The 20,006-nt window shown below is 41.4% G+C and overlaps 2 protein-coding genes across 3 annotated transcripts; both read right to left on the bottom strand.

Annotated features, from left to right (window-relative positions):
• Positions 1 to 291: 291 nt before the first annotated feature.
• tegt (testis enhanced gene transcript (BAX inhibitor 1)) lies at positions 292 to 7,593 on the bottom strand. The gene is made up of 10 exons (XM_008293800.1): positions 7,478 to 7,593; positions 6,567 to 6,675; positions 6,367 to 6,475; positions 5,321 to 5,441; positions 5,153 to 5,201; positions 4,903 to 5,000; positions 4,677 to 4,756; positions 3,742 to 3,842; positions 3,456 to 3,531; positions 292 to 1,221 (listed from the first exon to the last, which is right to left on the bottom strand). Exons 2-10 carry the CDS (start codon positions 6,620 to 6,622, stop codon positions 1,198 to 1,200), a joined length of 714 nt encoding a protein of 237 aa, XP_008292022.1. The 5' UTR covers positions 6,623 to 6,675; positions 7,478 to 7,593; the 3' UTR covers positions 292 to 1,197.
• Positions 7,594 to 10,060: 2,467 nt separating this feature from the next.
• ctdsp2 (CTD (carboxy-terminal domain, RNA polymerase II, polypeptide A) small phosphatase 2) lies at positions 10,061 to 18,594 on the bottom strand. Of its 2 annotated transcripts, none has more exons than XM_008293801.1 (7): positions 17,871 to 18,594; positions 15,649 to 15,812; positions 14,460 to 14,561; positions 14,043 to 14,099; positions 13,329 to 13,421; positions 11,853 to 12,038; positions 10,061 to 10,607 (listed from the first exon to the last, which is right to left on the bottom strand). In XM_008293801.1, exons 1-7 carry the CDS (start codon positions 17,929 to 17,931, stop codon positions 10,482 to 10,484), a joined length of 789 nt encoding a protein of 262 aa, XP_008292023.1. In that variant the 5' UTR covers positions 17,932 to 18,594; the 3' UTR covers positions 10,061 to 10,481. The 2 variants fall into 2 exon arrangements, with proteins under 2 accessions (XP_008292023.1, XP_008292024.1); XM_008293802.1 differs by having other exon boundaries at positions 14,460 to 14,558; positions 17,871 to 18,591.
• Positions 18,595 to 20,006: the final 1,412 nt, after the last annotated feature.

Genomic DNA, 20,006 nt, shown 5'->3' with positions numbered 1-20,006 from the left:
CCCAATGTGGAGGTCATGAGTTCAAATCCCGCTCATGACCCTTTCCCTATAGGGCCTTCTCCCATTCTTTTCCCTACTTTCCTGTCTCTCTCTCACTAACACGATCCAATAAAGGCACAAAGGCCTTGCACCGTTAGTGCTCGGACCCTAATTAAATCAACACATTACAACATGGGAAGTGGTAGTAATGACGGTGTTTTCTGAGTGGCCTGTACATGAGAATAAAACGGTTCAGAGGGTGAAGTTCCCATTAACGTGAACACACAGAGAATAAAACCACATCCACTTTGCTTCTATACGTTCAACACATTTATTTGAGCAAATGTATCAAATTATTAGTCTCAGTTTTACATCAATAAAATAAATTCTTCACAGTATACACTTTGAAAAAAAAAATAGCACTGATGCCAAATATCCAGGTTAATATCATATCATTTGGCAAACTAATTTCTAGACAACAGATATTTGGGTAAATTTACACGGGGAGTGGTCTCCAATCACGAGCCTGTCTTTGCTATCCAAATTTGAAGGAAAGGGACAGATGGCAGCGACTCTTCCAACGGTCCAAAATCCAGACCGCCGAGTGGCTGAGAGTCCGTCTGAGTGATTTCAGTAGATCATCGACAGGCTTCACTTCAATTTGTGGGAACAAAACTACTAAGAGGGAAATAATATGAAAATGGGGGAATCTGTTGTCAAAATCATGGGACGCTGCATCGTGTGACACTCCACTAAGAGAACTGAGGAAAACTATAAATAAGCAAATCAACAAAAGTAAATTACATAAAATAAAACAGTAATCAGTTTCAGAAGCTCACGTGACCCACTAAAAGGAGCCTATCATGTCGTTAATTTATGGCACTAAATAACAGTAATATGAAAGTCTTCATTAGCTCAGCGTCTGGGAGCCTTCGCAGGGCGACGCTGCCCTCTACAGGCCAAGCACGATCACTGCAGCGTTAGTATTTCTCCATTCACAGCCAAACATGGGACTAGCATTACTGCACCATAAACTTACATTCAACCCTCGCTGTAAGTTCCAGAAAATAAATCAAAGAAAATTCCAATAATATAAGACCACATAGGAGTTAATTTGAGAAATGAAGACAAAGTGAAAAGCACCAAGTGCGTTGCAAATTGTGCCTTTTTCCGACTGATTGTTGTTGTTTTTTTATTTTCCTGCTGTTCGAATGTTCTTTACTTCTTTTCCTTCTTCTTTTCCTGAAAGAAAAGGAGACAAACAATTAGTGTCATCACACAAACCACAGCATTCGTTACAAGAACTCAGTTTAGTAGACGTGACTCGATAATCTAAATGTAAAACCTTCTTTTATGTCAGATTGTCAAGACGGAGGTCAAGATACAAGGAGGGCTTGATGCTGGAAGGCTCATTAGTTAATATTTACTGTTTATAGTTGTTATAATAACTAGTGTGTTGTTAGAACTCTACGCATCGCTGGATGTCACTCCTAATTGACCGGTGTGATTGTGCACGGGCCCATCAGTGGACATCGGGGGACACTTCCACCCCGGGGCAGCGCTCTGACGGGGTGGAAGTGTCCAGAACACACAGGCAGTACTTGGCTGCTGATGCTAGTTTAGTTAGCGCTCACACTTCTGTTTCCACCATCAGTGGCGGCGGGGGAGTGGCAGATACGCTCCACCGTTACCATCCATGTTTACTTCCATAAACACTGAGCACGCTCGCTGCGTGTGACGTCGTCGTGTCCTCTTCTGCGCATGCGGGACACTTTTGGGTCGTATGAAGTTCACACAGCAGATCACATACAAGTCGTATTTAATTAGAAATGTGAAGGAAGTCACAAAGAAATCCTCATTGAGCATCAAGTCCTGCAGTGTGAACGTAGCCAATCTGTGGGATTGTTCAGTCAGATAATACGCCGTCATCCTGATTGGTGACATTAAACGTCATGTTGGAGTCAGAATCCAAGGCTGTCGGTATGTTAAGGCTGTTTTTATGGGTTCTGTTGGTTTTTCCAGCAAGGTTTAGGATTGTTAAGGGTCAGATTATGGAGTCACGACTGTACTGAGCGTTTTTTTACCGTGACAGACGGAGATGGGCCGCAGTGATGGAAGAACTGATCATACAGAACTACAGACGCCACATTGCAATAGTGTTCCTTAACTTGAAGTTAAAGTGCACAAGTATAATAAGGACAATGTGCAATAATGTGACCGTTACATTCTACAACAGTATATTATATCATTAGACTATCATCACTCATAGTGACTTTACCAGCTGATCCTGGAACTGATCAGCAGAACCAAGTTTAAATAAAACTAAATGATTCCCAACTGCAGGAACAACAGCAGGGAAACCAACGTGGTGTGAAAAGTCAAACTGAAACTAGACAGCAAGTTAAAGGGCTGTCAAATCAAATCACTCAAAGCACAGAAGAAATCATCCTGGACTAAACAACTTGGTTTAATGTTGGTGATGCTGTTGAGTTGTTTAAATACTTTGGTTTCAGTTCTCAGCATTTGGGCAGCAAAGATTAAATTCCTCTCACTGCTGCTTGTGGCAAAAGTCTCAGATATTTAAAAACCTCAAGAAGAAGAATCTGCACGGCTTGAATTTATGACGACAAACTGAGAAAATGTGTTGGTTTTCCTGTGATTTGGGTAAATTGGATGTTTTAACCATTTAATCTGCAGCAAAACAGAACAAATGAAAAGGATAAAGGCTGAAGACAGACAGTAACGACGTCATCATAACGGTTTCTGTCGACTAACTAAATGGACCTTTGTTATACTTTACTTTTACCTAAAACTTTGTAACTTCACTCATCCGTGGCTCACTTTTGTTCTTACTAAAGATCTTTAAAAAGGAGAAACTAATAAATGTGTTTCACATCTGCAGGTTAATGTAGTTTTGTTGATGTTTTTACAGCAGAAGGCCGATGCATGTTGGACTGAATCAAAATAAAATAAAATGGTAAAGAAGGAACGGATCGCCCGGTGCAGCAGCTCATATGTTCTTCATAGTTTTACACATTATTAAATCCATGCATCATGTCTTTTCCCAAGAAGTATGTTTAAAATAACTAGATATCCTTTAACTGTTAAAAGCAGGGATGCACGATATCTCGGCGACCACATCGGTATCGGTCCGGTGAACAAATTTAGTCGATGATTGTCTAACATCAGCGCCTTCGTCTCTACATTTGATATCGCTGCTGTTTCACAGATGTTTTTACTTAAAAGGTCCTTTAACGTTAAACATGTTTTACTTTTGTTACATCATAAAGAAGACTGTGTGGTCTAATTGGGCTTCTTTTGAATAGTTTTCACACTTACACTCCTTTTTCGGTGTGAACAAAAACTGAATATCGACATCGTGATATCAGAAATCTTAACATCGGTATCGGCCAGAAATTCTAACATCGTGCATCACTAGTTAATACATTATATAATAATATTAATAATGTCGGTACCTTGTCATTCATGGCGAGGATGACCATCAGTTTCCTGAAGATGGTGATGAAGTCAAGGAACAAGTCCACACAGTGCCTGAAAAAAAAAAACGTACAACATTTATTTCCCACACGTCACTGAGCGTCTGTAGAATAAAAGGCTGCAACAGTTCATCACCTAAAGGTTTAACTTCTGGAACACTGTTTGTTTGCATTGTGTTCTCACATGTGTGTCTCACTACGGGATCGTGTATTTGCATCGTATTTGGCTATGAGGCGATAAAAGGTTTGGGTGGAGTTTGCTCACCAGACGTAGTCCTTGTCTCCGTTCTCTGCTTTCTCAATGATGAGCTGAGTGTCGAACAGCACGAAGCCGCACATGATGAGCAGCCCGAGGTACATGTGAGCCTGGCAGAGACGGAGGAAAATGAAATAAAGCATGATTTACGCAGCGGAGGCAAAATCTTAACCGAGGTCCAGAAGCAAAAGCAGAGCAGGTGTTAGTTCATATCTGTACTTTTAAAAAACTTTTTTTTTTCTCCAGACAAATATGAGAATTAGAAACTTTCTAGTTTCTGGTCAAATGTAATGCATGTGAATCCCAATGTAGTCCACAGGCAGTGAATCGAGAGGAGGACAAATACTTTCAAATGATCAGGGTAACATGGCCTCATCTTTAGTTTATTTTTTTTAATGGATGTGTAAAAATAAATAAAGAGGAGTAACTACAACATAATTTGACTGCCTACGATTTTTCATCTACATCATTGTTTTTATCACAAATAAACTATTAAATGAGAATCACTACAGAACAGGCCTACGAGCTATTAGCATGATCATACTGTTTTACAACGAATTAAAATGATACTGTTCACCTAAGAATGCACTGAAATCAACTAATCCAACCAAATAAATTCTGCTATTGTGTACCAAAACTGTAGGCTAAACAATCATCTGTTCTTGGAGCTAAACTATATTCATTAAGGATGGATGTTATGTGTTAAACAAATATATATATAAAAGGATTCTGGCACAAGTGAGCAGCCAGTCTTAACCCAGTAGTAACTCTGTTGGACCACATTGTGAAGATATTTCAAAGCGGTGGAGGCGAGTCAGCTCTGTGAAATGAAACGACACCAACAGGAAGCAGAGTCCCAGCAGACAGTCATCTGTTCCAGGCCTGATTGTGACATACAGCTGATAAAACTTTCAGGGAGGAGTGATGCCGCTTTGCTTAATTACCTTAAACAGCATCATAGATCCAAAGAACATGTTCATCAGAGACATCAGGAACAGGATGGACAGACCAGACATCAGTGTGCCTGAGAGGAACAAAAGTGACATCAACATTTAACTACACTTTTCCTGCACAACTCTGTTAAAGCTTCTGCCGTTGCTTATGTGAAAAAGCATTTCTCTTATGGAAAAAAAAAAGGGTGTAATCTACAGAATACTAAACTCCCTCTACCTCCAAGGAACAGGTAGCTCCTGCGTTTGGCGTAGAGGGCGCTCAGAGTGAAGCAGATGAAAATCACAGAGGTTCCCATGAAGGCCGTCACAATGATGCTGCAGAGAAACAAAGCAGAACCAACTTTATTTAATAAGCAAACAATCTTGTTTAGTGCTTTAAAGACCTGCAGGTTAAGATGAATGTGTGTTAAAGTTTCACAGATTGAATGTTTAACTTTCACTCACAGCTACAGCACTGTTTCACCTACCTTGGATTGATAGCGATGACAAAGTCCAGTGTGGGTCCAAGGCCGACACCTGCAGAGGCAGAGTAAACACTGCTTCAAACTCTTGCATAACCAAACTGTTCACAGCTCTCAGCACATGCAAAGCATCAAATTTAAATCAGAAACATATCTATGGTATCATCAGCGTACCTGTGAGGAAGGCAAATCCTGCCAGGATAGCCAGCCTCTTCTTCTCCGTCTCGGGGTTGTGGGGTGTCATGGCGAGCCAGAACATCATCCCCAGGGAGCCGAGCACAGACAGCACACCGCCCTGAGAACAAGGTAACGATAGGGCATGGGCATTGCGGCAAAGACACTACGCACTCAGTTACTGCAATAAATACACATTCATTTAAAGATAATACCCGTTTGTAGACTTTTCTTTTTCACCTTTCCTCCAACTGTGACAGTTTCTCACAAAGGCTGGTTTAATATATCAAACAGTAATTCTACCATCTACAGATAAAATCCATATGAAGATTTTAAAAAATCTTATATTAACATCTTACAGTGATTCAGATTTAATTATCAGATGTGTACTTTTACCTGTGGTACTAGTATTATCTGAAATGCACCAGCCTAATCCTGATAAACGTGAGAATGCATAATAAAAGCTCCTCCGATGGATACTTGGTCTGATGTTGTTGTTTGTCACATGCACATGCTTTGCCATTTTTTTTTTTGTTTTTTTTTTAATGCTCACTATTTTTTAACACATTTGTCACTTCAAACAAAAATGTAATCAGATATTTTTTTTTGTGTTTTTTGCAGTATGCTACCATGTTGAAACCAGTGTTTATCTTTAACCCATATTACATTCAGTTCCTTCTTCTAAATCCCAACACAACAAAGGGGGGTGCCAAGATTACCAAGAGCCAAACATGCAGAAAATCCTACACTTTGGTTGCTTTTATCTCTGTCTCACTTTCTTCCAGAGGCTGGTATTGTCACATTAAGCATGGATAGAAGTGACTAAGCTATAAAGTATGTGTTCAGCGGACAATCAGATAATTTAAATCTCACAAAATGCACAGACTTTCTGGGCTATTTACAGCAAAACTTTCAGACAGTAAGTAACGAAAGTGAAAACATGTCTGGATCAGGTAGGAACAAGTGTTTGTGCTTTTCAAACGGCCACCATTTGTATCTATGTAAAGGGTCAACCTGAACAGGTAGACTCTCCTGTTTCCTGTTACCTGAAAGAGGCGTGTGACGACATGGACATAGGAGCCTGCTGCGGCCACAAACATGCACATTGCCAAGCTGGAGTACACATTCTTCAAGTGCACCTGGGTGGAATGAGATCTGCAGAAGAGATAACAATGAACAAGTCATGAGACGGGAGTGAAAGCAGACGGTCATTCATTGCACTAACATGTCCTGCATGCTTACGTACATTTGGGAGAACTTGAGCAGAGCGTCGATGTTGATGTTGCGGTCAAACACGTTCATGGTGAAATCTGGAACTGAGATCTGAAGAGATTTTCGATCCGGTAATGTCTCCCCTGAACAGAAATGCAGAAAAAAACAATGTAAAAAAGAAAGAAAATGTGTCCTTTACTCCACTTTAGTGATCATAAACAAAGCCATAGCTGTTAGCCTGCTGCAGGTAGCACGGCTGCCACTTCTTGTTATTGATCAGGAGTAGGTAGATGTAATCAAATATTCTACTTAAATATAATTTCACCACCATTTACGTCAATATGTTTGCTTAATAATTTATTTTGCTGCTAATATATACCACATTCAATTCTAAACAGTGTTTCTTCTTGGCGATATTATGGTGTCGCTACTTTAACTTAAGCTAATATTCTGACCACTATTTATACCACTAATGGTACAAACACATGACGCAGTTTAACAGCGTGTAGTTCAGCTGGATGAGGGTATGCAACACCAAGTTACACAACGGGTTTTACATGTCAAGCTCCGAGTACCACAACCAGCGCACAATCACGCGTAGAAAGCTAACACGCTAACTGCTAGCATGCTATCGATCCATCGAACTGTAAACGAAATATTTGATTTAAAAAATAACAATTAACAGATAAATAAACGAGTAAGAATGAGGCAGGAAAGTCGAGCACCAGACAACCGAAACAGCGTCTGACTTGTGTTTATTAATAGCTAACGCTGCTAGCCAGTAGGCGTTAAATAACCAGCAGCTAGCTAACGCCTGCCAGCGCAACTCGACGGCTCCGTCATTCCTGAAAACGATAACGGCGCTAAATGTTACAGCCCCGCCGTTTGCGGCGACACACGGGCGTTAGCTCGGCGTGTCTATGCGTGTACGGACCGCTCGCCTACCTCTCTGCTCCGGGTTGTTTCACTGGCCTTTCTCCGTCCTGCTTTATTGCTCTATTTCTCTTAACAAAACAGTACGTGTCAGTCAGCTCACGGCAGCCTGCTGATGTCACCATGGAAACGCCCAGAAGATTGTAGTCCCGATACGGAGCTACCGGAGAAGAACCCGACGAGAAAAAACGGGAAATGCACACATTGCCGATGTAAAATAAACAAACACGACTTCAGTTTTTTGTGTAATAAAACACCAACTCGAGTTTTTATTTTATTTTATTTTATTTTATTTTTTACAAAGACTCAAACTGTCGAGGAACCTTATATTAAAGCGCACTTCCGGGTGTGCCACCGAGTAATGTCCCCGGTGCACTTAAAATGGCCGACTCGTAAATGGAGCTGCACCATTTCTGTTATCAGCTGCCTTCATGAGCTGATGCAAACACACACGGAGGAGCGTGAAAGTGACGCTGGCGCAACTGCAGGCAACACGTACAGTTGATTTAGAGTATTTTGTACTATATTATATTTGTATAAAAACTGAGGGGGAGGAAGAAAGAGTGATATTTTATTAAGTCAAACTAGCAAAACCACACTAAGTAAAAGCAAAACTAAAGGAGAATTGGCAACAAAAGTGAAAGTAAATATTATACACAAAGGCCCATCTGAGATATAATTATAAAAATAATATATATATATTTTTTAAATTATTGTTTTGTTTGAGTGATGGAAATAGTAATAATTAGTTCTAATATAAACCTTTAGCAATGAAAACAAAATAAAACGTTCAGGTTTTCTCAGCTCCAGTTGAGCAAAATGTAGTTTCTCCTTTTTAAATAGTAATTTTTCAAAAAGTATAATAAAATAAAAGTGTTCAAGAACTTTGAAGTTGTATTCAACTCTGGTATTTCTATTAAAAATGTGTTAAATCCTAATGTTTTTATTTTTTTAGTCACATGGCAAAGCAACAGGTCTGTTTTTGTTGGCTTTGTAAAATGACTTAGACGTCTATTTTTTATATCTTAAAGCTATATTTTAAATCACCATCACACCAAACGATAACAACCATTTAAAGTGGGATACGAGGGAATGTTTTGAAATTGCTTTAGAGTGACTTCTTTAGAAAGTAGTACTGAAAATAAAAATAGGTCTTTCTTTTACTAAAAGTTTGAGTTGTGAGTAGAACATCAAGTGATTTTAGAGATAAAGATACTAAAATGAGAGGATTTAAGGGAGTAATGGGAGAATTTATGGTAACTATACACTCTAAGCATGTGTTCTTTAGTGTCACAGGAGATACAAACACACGTAAACTGTAAAATATAACCAATTTTTATTTGAAAATAAAAATTGGTAGCACCTTGTCTTTTAGAGTTTTGGTCAGATCAGGTAGACAAAATGATTTATTCTCATACATAAAGACAAATTGTGACTTTCATCAAATACTTTTGGTCATCACAACTGGTACATTTTCATTGTCATATTTTACTAGTTAACATGCAGGCAGTAATTGCATCAGACATTAAACATCGTAGAAAAAAAAGAAAAAAACAAAACATACTACCAAGGAAACAAAACCCCACAAAATATCTGTTGCACTGAATTTTCAAATGAGTTTTTAAAAAAAGGTGTTTTCTTGCATGATTGAATCTGTTTGTTGATTTATGCGTTTTGGAATCACCCACAAACTTTGACAGCAAAAAGGTGTGTTATTTAGGCACAGATAAAACAGTTAAACACAAGGCCAGCCTCAAAGTAGGCAAAACGGGTTACAAGTACAAAAATGTTGAGCATTTAGAAGTACTGGACAATTACAGAGTCTTTTTGGCCAATAAATATAGAAAAACGACACTCACACATGTTAAAAAGAAATCAAATTTGTGATATTTTTCAAGTGTTGCACTGCAAGTACCACTGCCACAGGCATTACACTTGCTCTTGACAGTGTTTTCTCACGCTCAGCATGACACATCAGAGTGTGTAGGCCTACAAATCTCTGTTCAGGCAGAACACCATTCTCTGTCCGAATTTCAAAAGGCACAGTTTTTTTTTTTACTTTCAGCACTGTCAATATAAAACAAGTGCAAGTTGTATGTCATTTCATCATAAAAGAAAAGAAAAAAAACATAGAAACAAATGATCTAATAAAACCTTGACTGAAAATCGTGGCGTTTACGGTCGTCCTATGTGCCAACATATTCCAGTGTGTCTGTTTCCATCGGACCATCAAAGATGACGTCGCCCCGTTTACCAATAAAAATCAATCTGACCACTAGTGATTTATATTGCATGTTTTTTTTTTTTTGTAGAAATTATGTTTATAAGTACAAATACGTAAAGTACACTTTTGCTTTGTCGCTCATTTACAGGTAAATAAGGCTACAGTAATGTTTACATCTGCTGAATGCAATTCTTGACTGGCTAACTTTGAGGTACTGTCCATGTAAGCACAGAACTGGGTTGCATAGAGGAACCATGTTCACCGTTTTTAAAAAATAGATTTCCTTATAAAAAAGAACCTATAAAAAGAAATCAATAAATGTATAAAATCTGGTGGAAATTTCTTTTAAAAAAAGAGCTGATGTTTTTTTGTTTTTTTTTCTCTGTTGTTCCATAAAAGGCACAATAATTAAAAAAAAAAAAAAAAAAACAATGTCCAAAAAAGTCAAGTCAGGGCAGGCAGGCTTCTGCTTTGGCAAAAGAACCACTTTAATATTCGGACTAACTGCAGCGATTGTGGTGGTGGTGGTGGTGGGAGTGCTTTGGTTGCCGTTTCCCGCTCTTTTCTCGTAGTGCTTTCAAATAGTGGTCGTGAACATCGGCAGCACTGAGGCCTCGGTTTGCCATCTGTAGTTTGAGTTGAGCCAAAGACACGGTGGTTGTTTTTTTCTCTCTAACCTCGTGCTAATACAATTTTTCTTTTTCTCAGGGTTTTGTGCAGAGGTGACGAGAACGGCGGATCTGTTCTCGGCGTACGTGGTTCCGTCGTAGTAAGAAGAGCTCCGTCGAGGTCCTAGGGTCCACGCAGCTGGTCCAGCCGGGTGTAGACGTTGTCGGCTTGACTGAGCTCTTCGAACACGGGCAGAAGGTTGAGCAGCTCGGCGTCGTCCACGTCGTCGAACCATGACACCACAGGAACCTGGAGCGAGGCGGCTTTATCAGTACAGAGCATTTCAACAGGGAGGCAACTCGGAGCGGAAAGCTAAGTCTTCATGCAACTTGGATTTAAACTGAAAAAAGTCACATTTAAGCTGAAGTTTTAGTGGCAGTTGCTCAATGAATCAGTCCTGAATGTGTCTCGTGTGCAGCAGTAGAAAGTAGCGTCCTTATTTATCATCTTTATGCACTAATTCTTTCCATTTTCTGCTGCTTTACACGTCCACCCGTCTACAGATCAGAGGCACTTTTTACTCCGTTCTATTTAATGATTATTTTCAGTAGTTTTATTGCAGATTTAGTTTAATAATCCAGCAAAAGGTTGGAAAAAAATCATCAAAAAACCCCTAAAATAATCTTATAATTACTCTTTCTATATCTTAATTTCTCCATTTTATTTATTTTTTGTGTTCTCACCTACTGTGTAAAGCGTCTTGGAGTGTTTTACAAAACTTAGGTGTTATTAATATTATTCAAAAAAGATTAAACAAATACATTATGATGTAATATTATAAATTAAAACTTCACTGAAATGTGAAGCAGATAAACTACATCAAGTTGTTTAATCGTCTTTATTAGCTTCTACATTAACAGGATAAGCACATTAATGTATATTTTTCTAACATATTACATTCTGAGTACTTTTACTTTTGGTACTTTAAGTATATTCAGTTGCTTAAATGCTGGTACTTTTACTTCAGCATGAACTGAAATGCAGCCATTTTCCTATTATTTATTTTAATACAGAGTCCAGTGTAGATTCCTCTAAATCAAGATTGGAACCGAAAGAATCAGTCAAATGATTAAAAAAGAAAAAAACAGATTAAAGAAGCCGATAATTCTCAGGTTTCTGCTCGTAAAACGTGAGGATTTTGAGCTTTCTTTGGTTTCCCACCACGACAAAAACACATATTAGAAAGTGATGCTGTTGGTTCAGGATAATTATAAAAAGGTCGTTTTCACGGTGTTGTTCCAAATCAAAATCAGAGCAGATTACTGAGAAGTAATTCTAGCGACTACTTCACTTTGAGTGAATCTCACAACTTTATCTTGTCTGGGTTCAGGTCTGGAGAAAAATTGTTCTACTACCAACCGGTTTATAGTTTGTGGTCGTTTACTGCCTTACTCTCCACCAGGTGGACGTCCAAGAGCAGCTGTCAGGTATTAATATATATACTTTTATCGTGATCTACAACATCACAGACAACAGACAGGCCGGCACACTCACAGCATTATTAGGGTGGAAGATGTAGGAGGCAGGAGAGTTATCCAGGATGAGCGTTTTGTGGAGGTCTCGGCCCAGGCGGCTCAAGTCCTTGACATAGCAGCCCTGGTGGAATACGCAGGATTCCCGGAACAACCGGGCCCGGAATACCCCACACTGATCCAGCAGGTCCGTCACTGGGTCTGCATACTGAGGGAGGGTGAGGGGGGCGAGGAGGAGGAGGAGGAGCAAGGTTGGGATGATGAAGCTCTTTCTACAAGTTTTACAGCAAACTGCTAAGAAACAGAACCACAGACACGAAACCTACTCGTCTGTTCTAAACCCTCTGAACTCCAAGCAGCTTCTTTTTGTTGTTGTTGTTGCTTCTGTCCCTTTTTTACTCACTGTGGGCTTATTTGTCACTGCAATATAAAATCCTGCACCTCTACGGAAACAGAACAACCATGAAGGAGAACTCAGAAAACTCTTCTGTGCACTACGACAACACTGTGATGCCAGAAATCCTTAAAAAAGTCAAACTGGAATTTGAATTCGCCCACAAGTTCTACCAATAGTGACTCTAAATACAACAGCTACATAAAACGGCATTCTTCACAGCAGTGTGCACATCAGCTCCAGACAGTATTTGCCAACAACTTGCTCCTCTGTGTACAGTTTTGGAGCTACGTTCATTTTATTAATCGGGTTTATTTTGCTTTCCTCTCTCTTGTCTCTTATCGGCTCTGTGTAAACACAACCTGACGTTCATCTAAAAAAAAGAGTTTGAATCGGTTTCCTGTGACTGTAACAGACGCACAGAATGTTTTTTTTTACAGTATTTGTTCCAGATGTTTCAATCAGACACGTAGAATAAAGAAATTTTGATGAAATATCAGAATATCAAGCGTAAATTTGCTTAATTTTTCCAAATCACGTGATGAGTTTGAGTGCAGTTGGGAAGTTAAACATCTGATGACTCTTTCAGTTTCTTGCTGTACGATAACTCGCCTTCTAGACCCAACAGTCGTGGGTTTTGGGGTTCAGAGGGTTAACGAATACTAGTTAAGTATTACTTGTGATTTACTTAAACTGAGGGAAGCCACTGCAGCATTAAAAGCTGAAACATAACGGCGTACGTTAATAGTTTAAAGGAGATTCACTTTGGTAACTTGTGCAAACGTTGAGTAAAAACTACATTTAACACATTTTATTTGATCCTAAATCTCCACTTGGTCATCCTGCATTATCACCAAGTTTGATCCCATGGAGACAGCGACCTATGGCTTTAATTAAATGTGAGGAGGGCGTCTACTGAGGCGACTAACAGCAGCTGCTCTCACAGTAAAAAAAAAAAAGGGGGAACTAAAAGGCGAGAGAAAGCAGAACAACATCTGATAGATCAGACATTACATCAGTCATCAAACAAAAGACACTCGGCGCTGAATAAAACATGAGGCTCTATTTCAGGAGCCGTTTCGGTATACATCTGATGTGAAGTACCTTAGCGAGACTGGCTGTAAACAGCACACATTCAAACAGTTCCCCCATTCTCTGCAGGAACTCGTCCACGTACGGCCTCTTCAGGACGTAAACCTGCGAAACAAACCAGCCGTCAGCGCACACATCCACCCGCGGGGCTGTTCAACCGGCATTTCATTCAATCTCTTCGCTCTCGTTACCGTCCTTTTTTTTTTTCTCGTCCGTTAGCTGCTCGTGGCCCGTTCCTGAAACAAGTAATCAAGAATAGGCCGTGCCAGTGTTAACCAGCCTATCCTGGATTACTTGAACCAGGCAGAGGCCCCACAGAGGATTCCTTACCGGCACACGGGGTCCCAGGAATCACATTTCTCAAGTTAATTACATTTCCACATGTCCAATAGAAAAAGAGAGGACGCTCTACACCAACAAACGGTGGAGAATGCGGCGCTACTTGTGCGTTTTTTCTTTTCTTCTTCCTAACATCTTCTTCATGGTATCACTTATTAATGACATTTTAGCTGAAATGACTCATTTTCCTGCTGATGCGTCCACTTCCAAGTCGAGTTCAACATCTGGCCAGCAGAGGGCTCCGTGCACCAAGTATTTTAAAAAACCCTGATCGGCTACAGGACCCATCCCTTTTTTTTTTTTTTTAGCTCAGCAACCACTGCAAACATACATACAAACACAGAGCCCACCCTCCCCACCTCCCCTCCACAGCAAACAGTAGTTTACCTGGTGTGTGGTCCCCTCTATCTCCACAGGCACGATGAAGTCTGCATTACTAATAGGCTGGAGGGAGAACACAGGAGGGAGAACGGTTGGCATGAATGTTCACGAGCCACGCTGTGTACATTCACATGGCATTACATAAGCAGGCCCCTCGACGCTGCCGTTAATCACGGCCGACACAAACGTAATATAATTCGCTTGAAGTGCCGCTAAAGGCATGCTTTGGTGAAGAAATATAGAATCGTGGCGGCCTATGTAAGCTCAGTAAACATGTAGGCATTCGCTTGGATGTTACCCAACTGTGTTCGCTATTTCTGCTGCACTGGAAAATGTTTTTACACAAATAGCATCACAAGCAGCAGCAGCAGCGCCACACACACACACACATATATTAAAATAAGACTGACATATAGGCAGTACCTTGAATGAACTGTGCACCAGAGTCTCATCCAGGTCTATGACCACGCAGATCTTCCCTTGGTCCTGGGCCTTCATCTCAGGCAGGAGGCTCGGTTCCGACTGCTCGGGACAAACACAGACACTTCCTTAACACACGCCTATGACATTTGTGTCATGTGTGCAGCGTTCGCGCCCCATTAGTCCCCACAGGTGCTGTAATTTATATGAAAATCAAACCCTGGCTCGCTTAATTCCACCTCTGGGAAATTAAGATTAGACCCGGCTTTAGGGAGGCATATGTGAGCAGAGTTTAATTATTTACTGTAGCCGCCTGTGTGTGTTGTGCAACTCCAGTGTGTTTTCAGTGCGTTTCCTGACCTGTCAAACGGTAACCCTTGATATAATCTCATTTTTGGCTCATTTTATTTCATTTTCTGTGCAAGTCCTGTCAAAGTGGAGTTAATTATTAATATATTACATAACAGGAATAGCTCATCCATTAAAGAAGGCAAATTAAGAGAGAGGGAGGAAAAAAAATGCTAAACAATTGGGTCGATGCAACGTAGACGCTTGTGTCGGTTTTATTTCGGCGGGAGCCTGCAGGACGACCCTTACAGATGCTGCTTCCTGTTTGCTCCTGATGCTCGAGGACACTCCTCAACATGAGCAAACATGGCATCTCATTAAAACGCCCCGAAACATGGCACCCAGGCCCTAATCAGGCTGACAGCGTTCACCAGCGTGGCCGGCGGAGCTTTATTTTTTATTTTTTTTCCCTCCACCTCAGCAATTACCAGCCGCGCAATACGCGACCCTCCGCTCGCTCTCGCCCAGAAGGACTGACAGTCGCTCTGGCGTTCTTATCTTCCTCTGGGATCAAGTGCGAACATCAAAGCGGCTCCATATCCGCAGACAGTTGCGGTTTGCTTTCAAGATGCTCTTAGCAGGTGCAGTAGTGGTTTTAGTGCGCAGTTGTAAAGAAAAACAAAGCTCGAGGACAATATTAAGCACATTTTTTTTTACAACAGTGTGTTCAGTTTGTTCCTACAGATGGCCAAAACTATTCAGACACCTCCTCCTTCACGGCGAGCGTGGGCGCGACAAGGAAGTCAAATCTTAAACAAACAAAAATAAAGGCAGGCCTGAGCCGAGGTCTTGAGGAATTGTTTTCAGCCGTGTGAAATATCGCTGAAAATGAGAGTGGCGTTACCTTGACAACCGTCCCATTTTCCTGTGACTCCAGCAAGGCCTGCTGGGAAGGTGGCGGCAGTGGCGCTGGTGGTTTGGGGCCATCCTGAGCTTGGAGGCAACAGAAGAGTGCTTTGAAGATGTTACAACTCCGAGGCTGTTTCAGGGCAGAGCGGCTCACCTGGCCTGTTCCAGGGAGAGAGAGAGAGAGAGAGGCTGTCATGAGAAAACTGCCAAGTGGAGGCTTGGATCTGATGCTCATGTAATCTACTGTTTTCTTCAACACGCCAAAACAAATCTGGTTACAAACGCACAGAAATGGGAAAAACATGAGCTACGGTGCTGCTTGTGACATATAGAGTGAGCTTCCCCCTTCCATCTGTCTACAGGGATGGCACGGCCTGCACATGAAATCTGTTTTTAATGCGCCTGCTGCCTCTGCCGCCGCCGCTGCTGCTGCTGCTGCTGCTGCTGGAAATGGCTGGTACATGTTATATAATCACAGAGGGCGGGAAAACCCACACTTTTCAGCAGTACCTTCGACAGCAAAACACAGACAGAAAACATTCCAACCATTTTACACTCCAGGACCTTTTTAGGGGCTGCCTGAAGCTCGCCAGAACCCAACCAGACAGGCGGCCGGTCAGGCAGCGAGCCGGACAGCCGGTCACACCTCGGCGCTCTGTGCTGGGCTTTGATCAGCACACTGTGACCGCGAGAAGTCCGAGACCCGGTACCAAAAAAACCTGGGCCACAGTCACTGGAGAGGCAGGGAAACATTCTTGGCGAGTCCTCGTTCGTGTGAGGACATGCGGGTAGATACTGAATTCATAATTCATCGGTTCAGTGTCATCATAAACAGTGTGGAAAGTGTGCCGGGCTTTCTCTCTTATAACCTACAAGGCTGATCCCGAAGACACAACGCAGGGACGACAACAAGCGTGTTACACAACATGTTAGAGACACTGGATCTGGCAATTCCATAAACGTCCCCTGAAAATCTGAAGGAAGCCATTACATTATGTGCAGCCTAAATCAGCGTATTGATCTCCAGCAGGAGGACAGGATGGGCTGTGAATGACATGCACTGGATGTCTCCTGCATGCAAAAGAACAGGATCTTGAAATAAGTGACAGATAAATCCAATCACTTGGATAATGTGAATTTATCCACACGTGACATGCAGCCACTAATGTGCACGATATTGGGCAAAAAATAATCAAAGCCTGCAAGGAAAAGTGTGCAAACAGCGAAATCTTTGAAACGGCGCTACAATGGGCGTGTGCAGAGGGGTGTGTTTGTGCATTCCGCTGTCAATACCGCGGCACCTGGTGTTTCTATACACTGTATAATCAGCAGCAGCAGCCACCACAGAGACCCTTTTTTTTTTTTTTTACACCTACACCAGCCTGTAATGTGCACCGTGATGTAACACGGATCTGTTTGTTTGTCTAATTAAACAGTGCAGCGGATGACGGATCTGTGGACACTAAAAAATAAGAAAAAATATGTGATCAGCAGCAGTTTGCAGCTCGTTTTTTTTCCCTTTTTCCTTGCAGCTGCTCACGCTGTACCTGGTAGTAGTAGGATATGGGATGGTGCCAAACAAGCTGGAACCTGATAGACGTAAATACAGCTCGTTTTTTCTTTTCTTTTTTTTTTTTGGAGGAGCTGAGATGTGATCAATCAGCAGCAGCAGCAGCAGTGATAATCACATGTAAAGACACAGATTGGTAAAGAGCAACCACTGCACAAAAAAAAGGCACAAAAACAGGATCAACAATAAGCTGAGCTGTGGATGGATGGCGGTGTGTAATGGAGAACTTACACCTCAGCGCAGAATAAGCAGGGAGCCACACATTCATCTGGATTCTGACAGAAAACCAGTTATAATTTTAATTTATGTGCCTTTTAGGTTTCGCATCTGAAGGAAAAACAACTAAACAGCAGCTTTTGTGGCAAAAATATTCCTCACACACAAGCACAATAATACAAATCAAGATTTAGCAGTTATTTGGTTTAAATATCACAGATCTGTTTGGAGGAGGGAAGAAGAAGAAGAAGGAAAAAAAAAAAAAAAAAAGGCAATGCGCCTCCGTGACCGCGCGTCCGCAGCGCACAACTGTCAAATAAATGGGCGCACAACAGGGTGTTTTTAACAAATACAACACTCATCAGTTAACGACAAAAACAATCCCACGTAGAGAGGATTTTAGCCGTGTTTCAAATCAAACCGAGTCTCACCTGTTTTCGGTGACACTTGAACGTCTTCTTTCTGCACTTGGGTGATAACAGAACTTTCCATCTGACAATCACGGAGCCCTCAAAATCCTCAAATCCTGTCCCCGAGCACTGATGGGCATCCCTCATTGGCTTTAATGGACTCTCCGGCTCTGATATTCACCGAGCTAACTTGTCATCCGCCTTTCAAGCAACAATCCTCGGTGAGATTTAGCTTGTTCCGCGGCTTCTTTATTCCCTCTCGCCGCGCTCCTGGTTCTTCTTCTTCTTCTTCTTCTTCTTCTGGTGTCGGAGGTCCGCCCGGGGAGGGGGCAAGGCACTTGGATATGTGTTTTTCGGAGGCTATTATTTTGCCGTTCTCGGGTGGTGTTACCGCTTCGCTATTGCCGCTAATATGTCCGAGCTGCCCCCCTTTCTTCCCGACCGCTGCGAAGTCCTCACTTTTGCAGCAACAACATGGAGAATCCAGGCGAGAGAAGGAAAACAACCGAGGAAATGGGGCAACGGAGGCCGGTTTCAAGCCCCCCCTTACTACAGATAAACAACATCGGCCGGGAGGCGGCAAAGAGCGACGAAAAACACCGAGAGACGGTCGGAAACGGAGAATTACGCCCGGAAAACGGGATTGCGGTCGGTAGTTGGCAGTAAAATGTGAGTTTTGTTGCTCTCCGGGGTTTTGTTTTTCTACGGCTGGGACTCCGCGGGCGCCTGGAAACCGTCGCCGCGCTCCGATTGGCCGCCGAGGAGGCGGTGGGCGGGGCCAAGGCATTCCTCCCCGTCCTGCACGCGCCGCGCCGAACACATTCCAGCGCTGCTCGAGATCACGTTGTTTGTAAATTATTATTTTTTATTTTATTGTTTAGAGGCAAAAAATAAAAATAAATAAACAACAGCAAATGAACGCAGCTCGGTCCAGAGACACGAGAAGACAACCTGCGCGCTTTATGTCTCCTCTGCGCAGGCGCGTTGTTTGTTTGTTTTTATATTTCTAGAAATGTTTTTTTGCTTGTCACGTGATTTTTAAAAAAATCTATCAAATGAGGTAGCGTTGTAATTAATGTTATTATTAAAGGTGATATTTATAATTATAATCTAAAATAATAATCCGCAACCAGCAAAATATTACTTCATCATAACCTTTATTGTCTTGTAATTCAAATTTTGTTCATTTTTTCCCCTTCACTTTCGCCCGTAATATCGCGATATTTTAATCTCATTAGTAGCGAAACCAAAGAATTTAAGTACAGGCTTGAACAGCCAACCATGCAGAGCATTCCTCAAGCACCACCAGTGTTTCCATTTCTACTTCAAATGGCTTGAAGTGACTTTATTGATCACATACAGGCTAAACATCACAGGAGGTTGTATTTGAACTTTAAGTGGAGGCTCTTGGTGTTCCCGCCTACACATTTCTGAGCATCAAACACTTTCATTTCTTCACTAGCTTCTGCAAACACCTAATCTGTTGCAATCTGGGGATTTTTATGCATCGATTTCTGCCTTTTCTGCATCACTTTGAGCATTTGTGTGAATAAAAACACTAAATTCAGACATCAGGTGGTAATAAAAATATCATAAAATGCAGCAAGGCTCTTGGTCATTCTATATTCCTACAGATAGTTCTTCTGATTCTCTTTTGTTATTATCTCTGCTGAGTCGACACACATAAAGATTTGTTGTTGTTTTAAAAATAAAAGTCCTGTGCTGTTCTGGGAGGGCAAATGCTCTTAACATTGAAGGTCAAGTGTCATCTGTATCCCCTTCCAGAAATCTAAATAAACCATAGCTGTTGTGTAATGTTACACTTGTCAATAACTTTAGTTGTGTGTGTAGATTTATCTTTGTGTGTGGTCACCCACAACATTTTTAGCATCAAACACTTCATTTTTTTGCATTTTGGTGAATCTTTCTGTACAGTTTTGTTCATTTTCTGCATCAGTTTAAGGTGGAAATGTTCTTTTTTTACAGTCTAATAGCATATTCAACACATTGTAAGGGGCGTATCCTCTGTCTCCCCCCTGAAATCCACACCTATACCTTTAAAAAACACTGTACATATACTTCACGTAAGAGGAGATTTCCAGTTTTTCTTCATCTCGCTGCCTTCGCCGGCAGCTTTGACGTTACGCAGATAACAGA

This window comes from Stegastes partitus, unplaced genomic scaffold (genome assembly GCF_000690725.1).
Source record: "Stegastes partitus isolate 25-593 unplaced genomic scaffold, Stegastes_partitus-1.0.2 Scaffold913, whole genome shotgun sequence".
NCBI classification, from domain to species: domain Eukaryota; kingdom Metazoa; phylum Chordata; class Actinopteri; family Pomacentridae; genus Stegastes; species Stegastes partitus.
The sequence above is the reverse complement of the archived record's forward strand: the minus strand, read 5'-3'. Positions and strand labels throughout refer to the sequence as shown.

What these genes read in the sequence shown, in the direction of transcription:
- tegt (XM_008293800.1), bottom strand. Translation starts at nt 6,622, where the DNA reads ATGAACGTGTTTGACCGCAACATCAACATCGACGCTCTGCTCAAGTTC. An exon ending in CTGCTCAAGTTCTCCCAAAT is followed by an intron (nt 6,476 to 6,566) that starts GTACGTAAGCAT and finishes TCTCTTCTGCAG; the next exon opens with ATCTCATTCCACCCAGGTGC. An exon ending in GGAGACAAGGACTACGTCTG is followed by an intron (nt 3,532 to 3,741) that starts GTGAGCAAACTC and finishes TTTTTTTTTCAG; the next exon opens with GCACTGTGTGGACTTGTTCC.
- ctdsp2 (XM_008293801.1), bottom strand. Translation starts at nt 17,931, where the DNA reads ATGGAAAGTTCTGTTATCACCCAAGTGCAGAAAGAAGACGTTCAAGTG. An exon ending in AAAATGGGACGGTTGTCAAG is followed by an intron (nt 14,562 to 15,648) that starts GTAACGCCACTC and finishes GTTTGTCCCGAG; the next exon opens with CAGTCGGAACCGAGCCTCCT. An exon ending in TGGTGCACAGTTCATTCAAG is followed by an intron (nt 14,100 to 14,459) that starts GTACTGCCTATA and finishes TTCTCCCTCCAG; the next exon opens with CCTATTAGTAATGCAGACTT.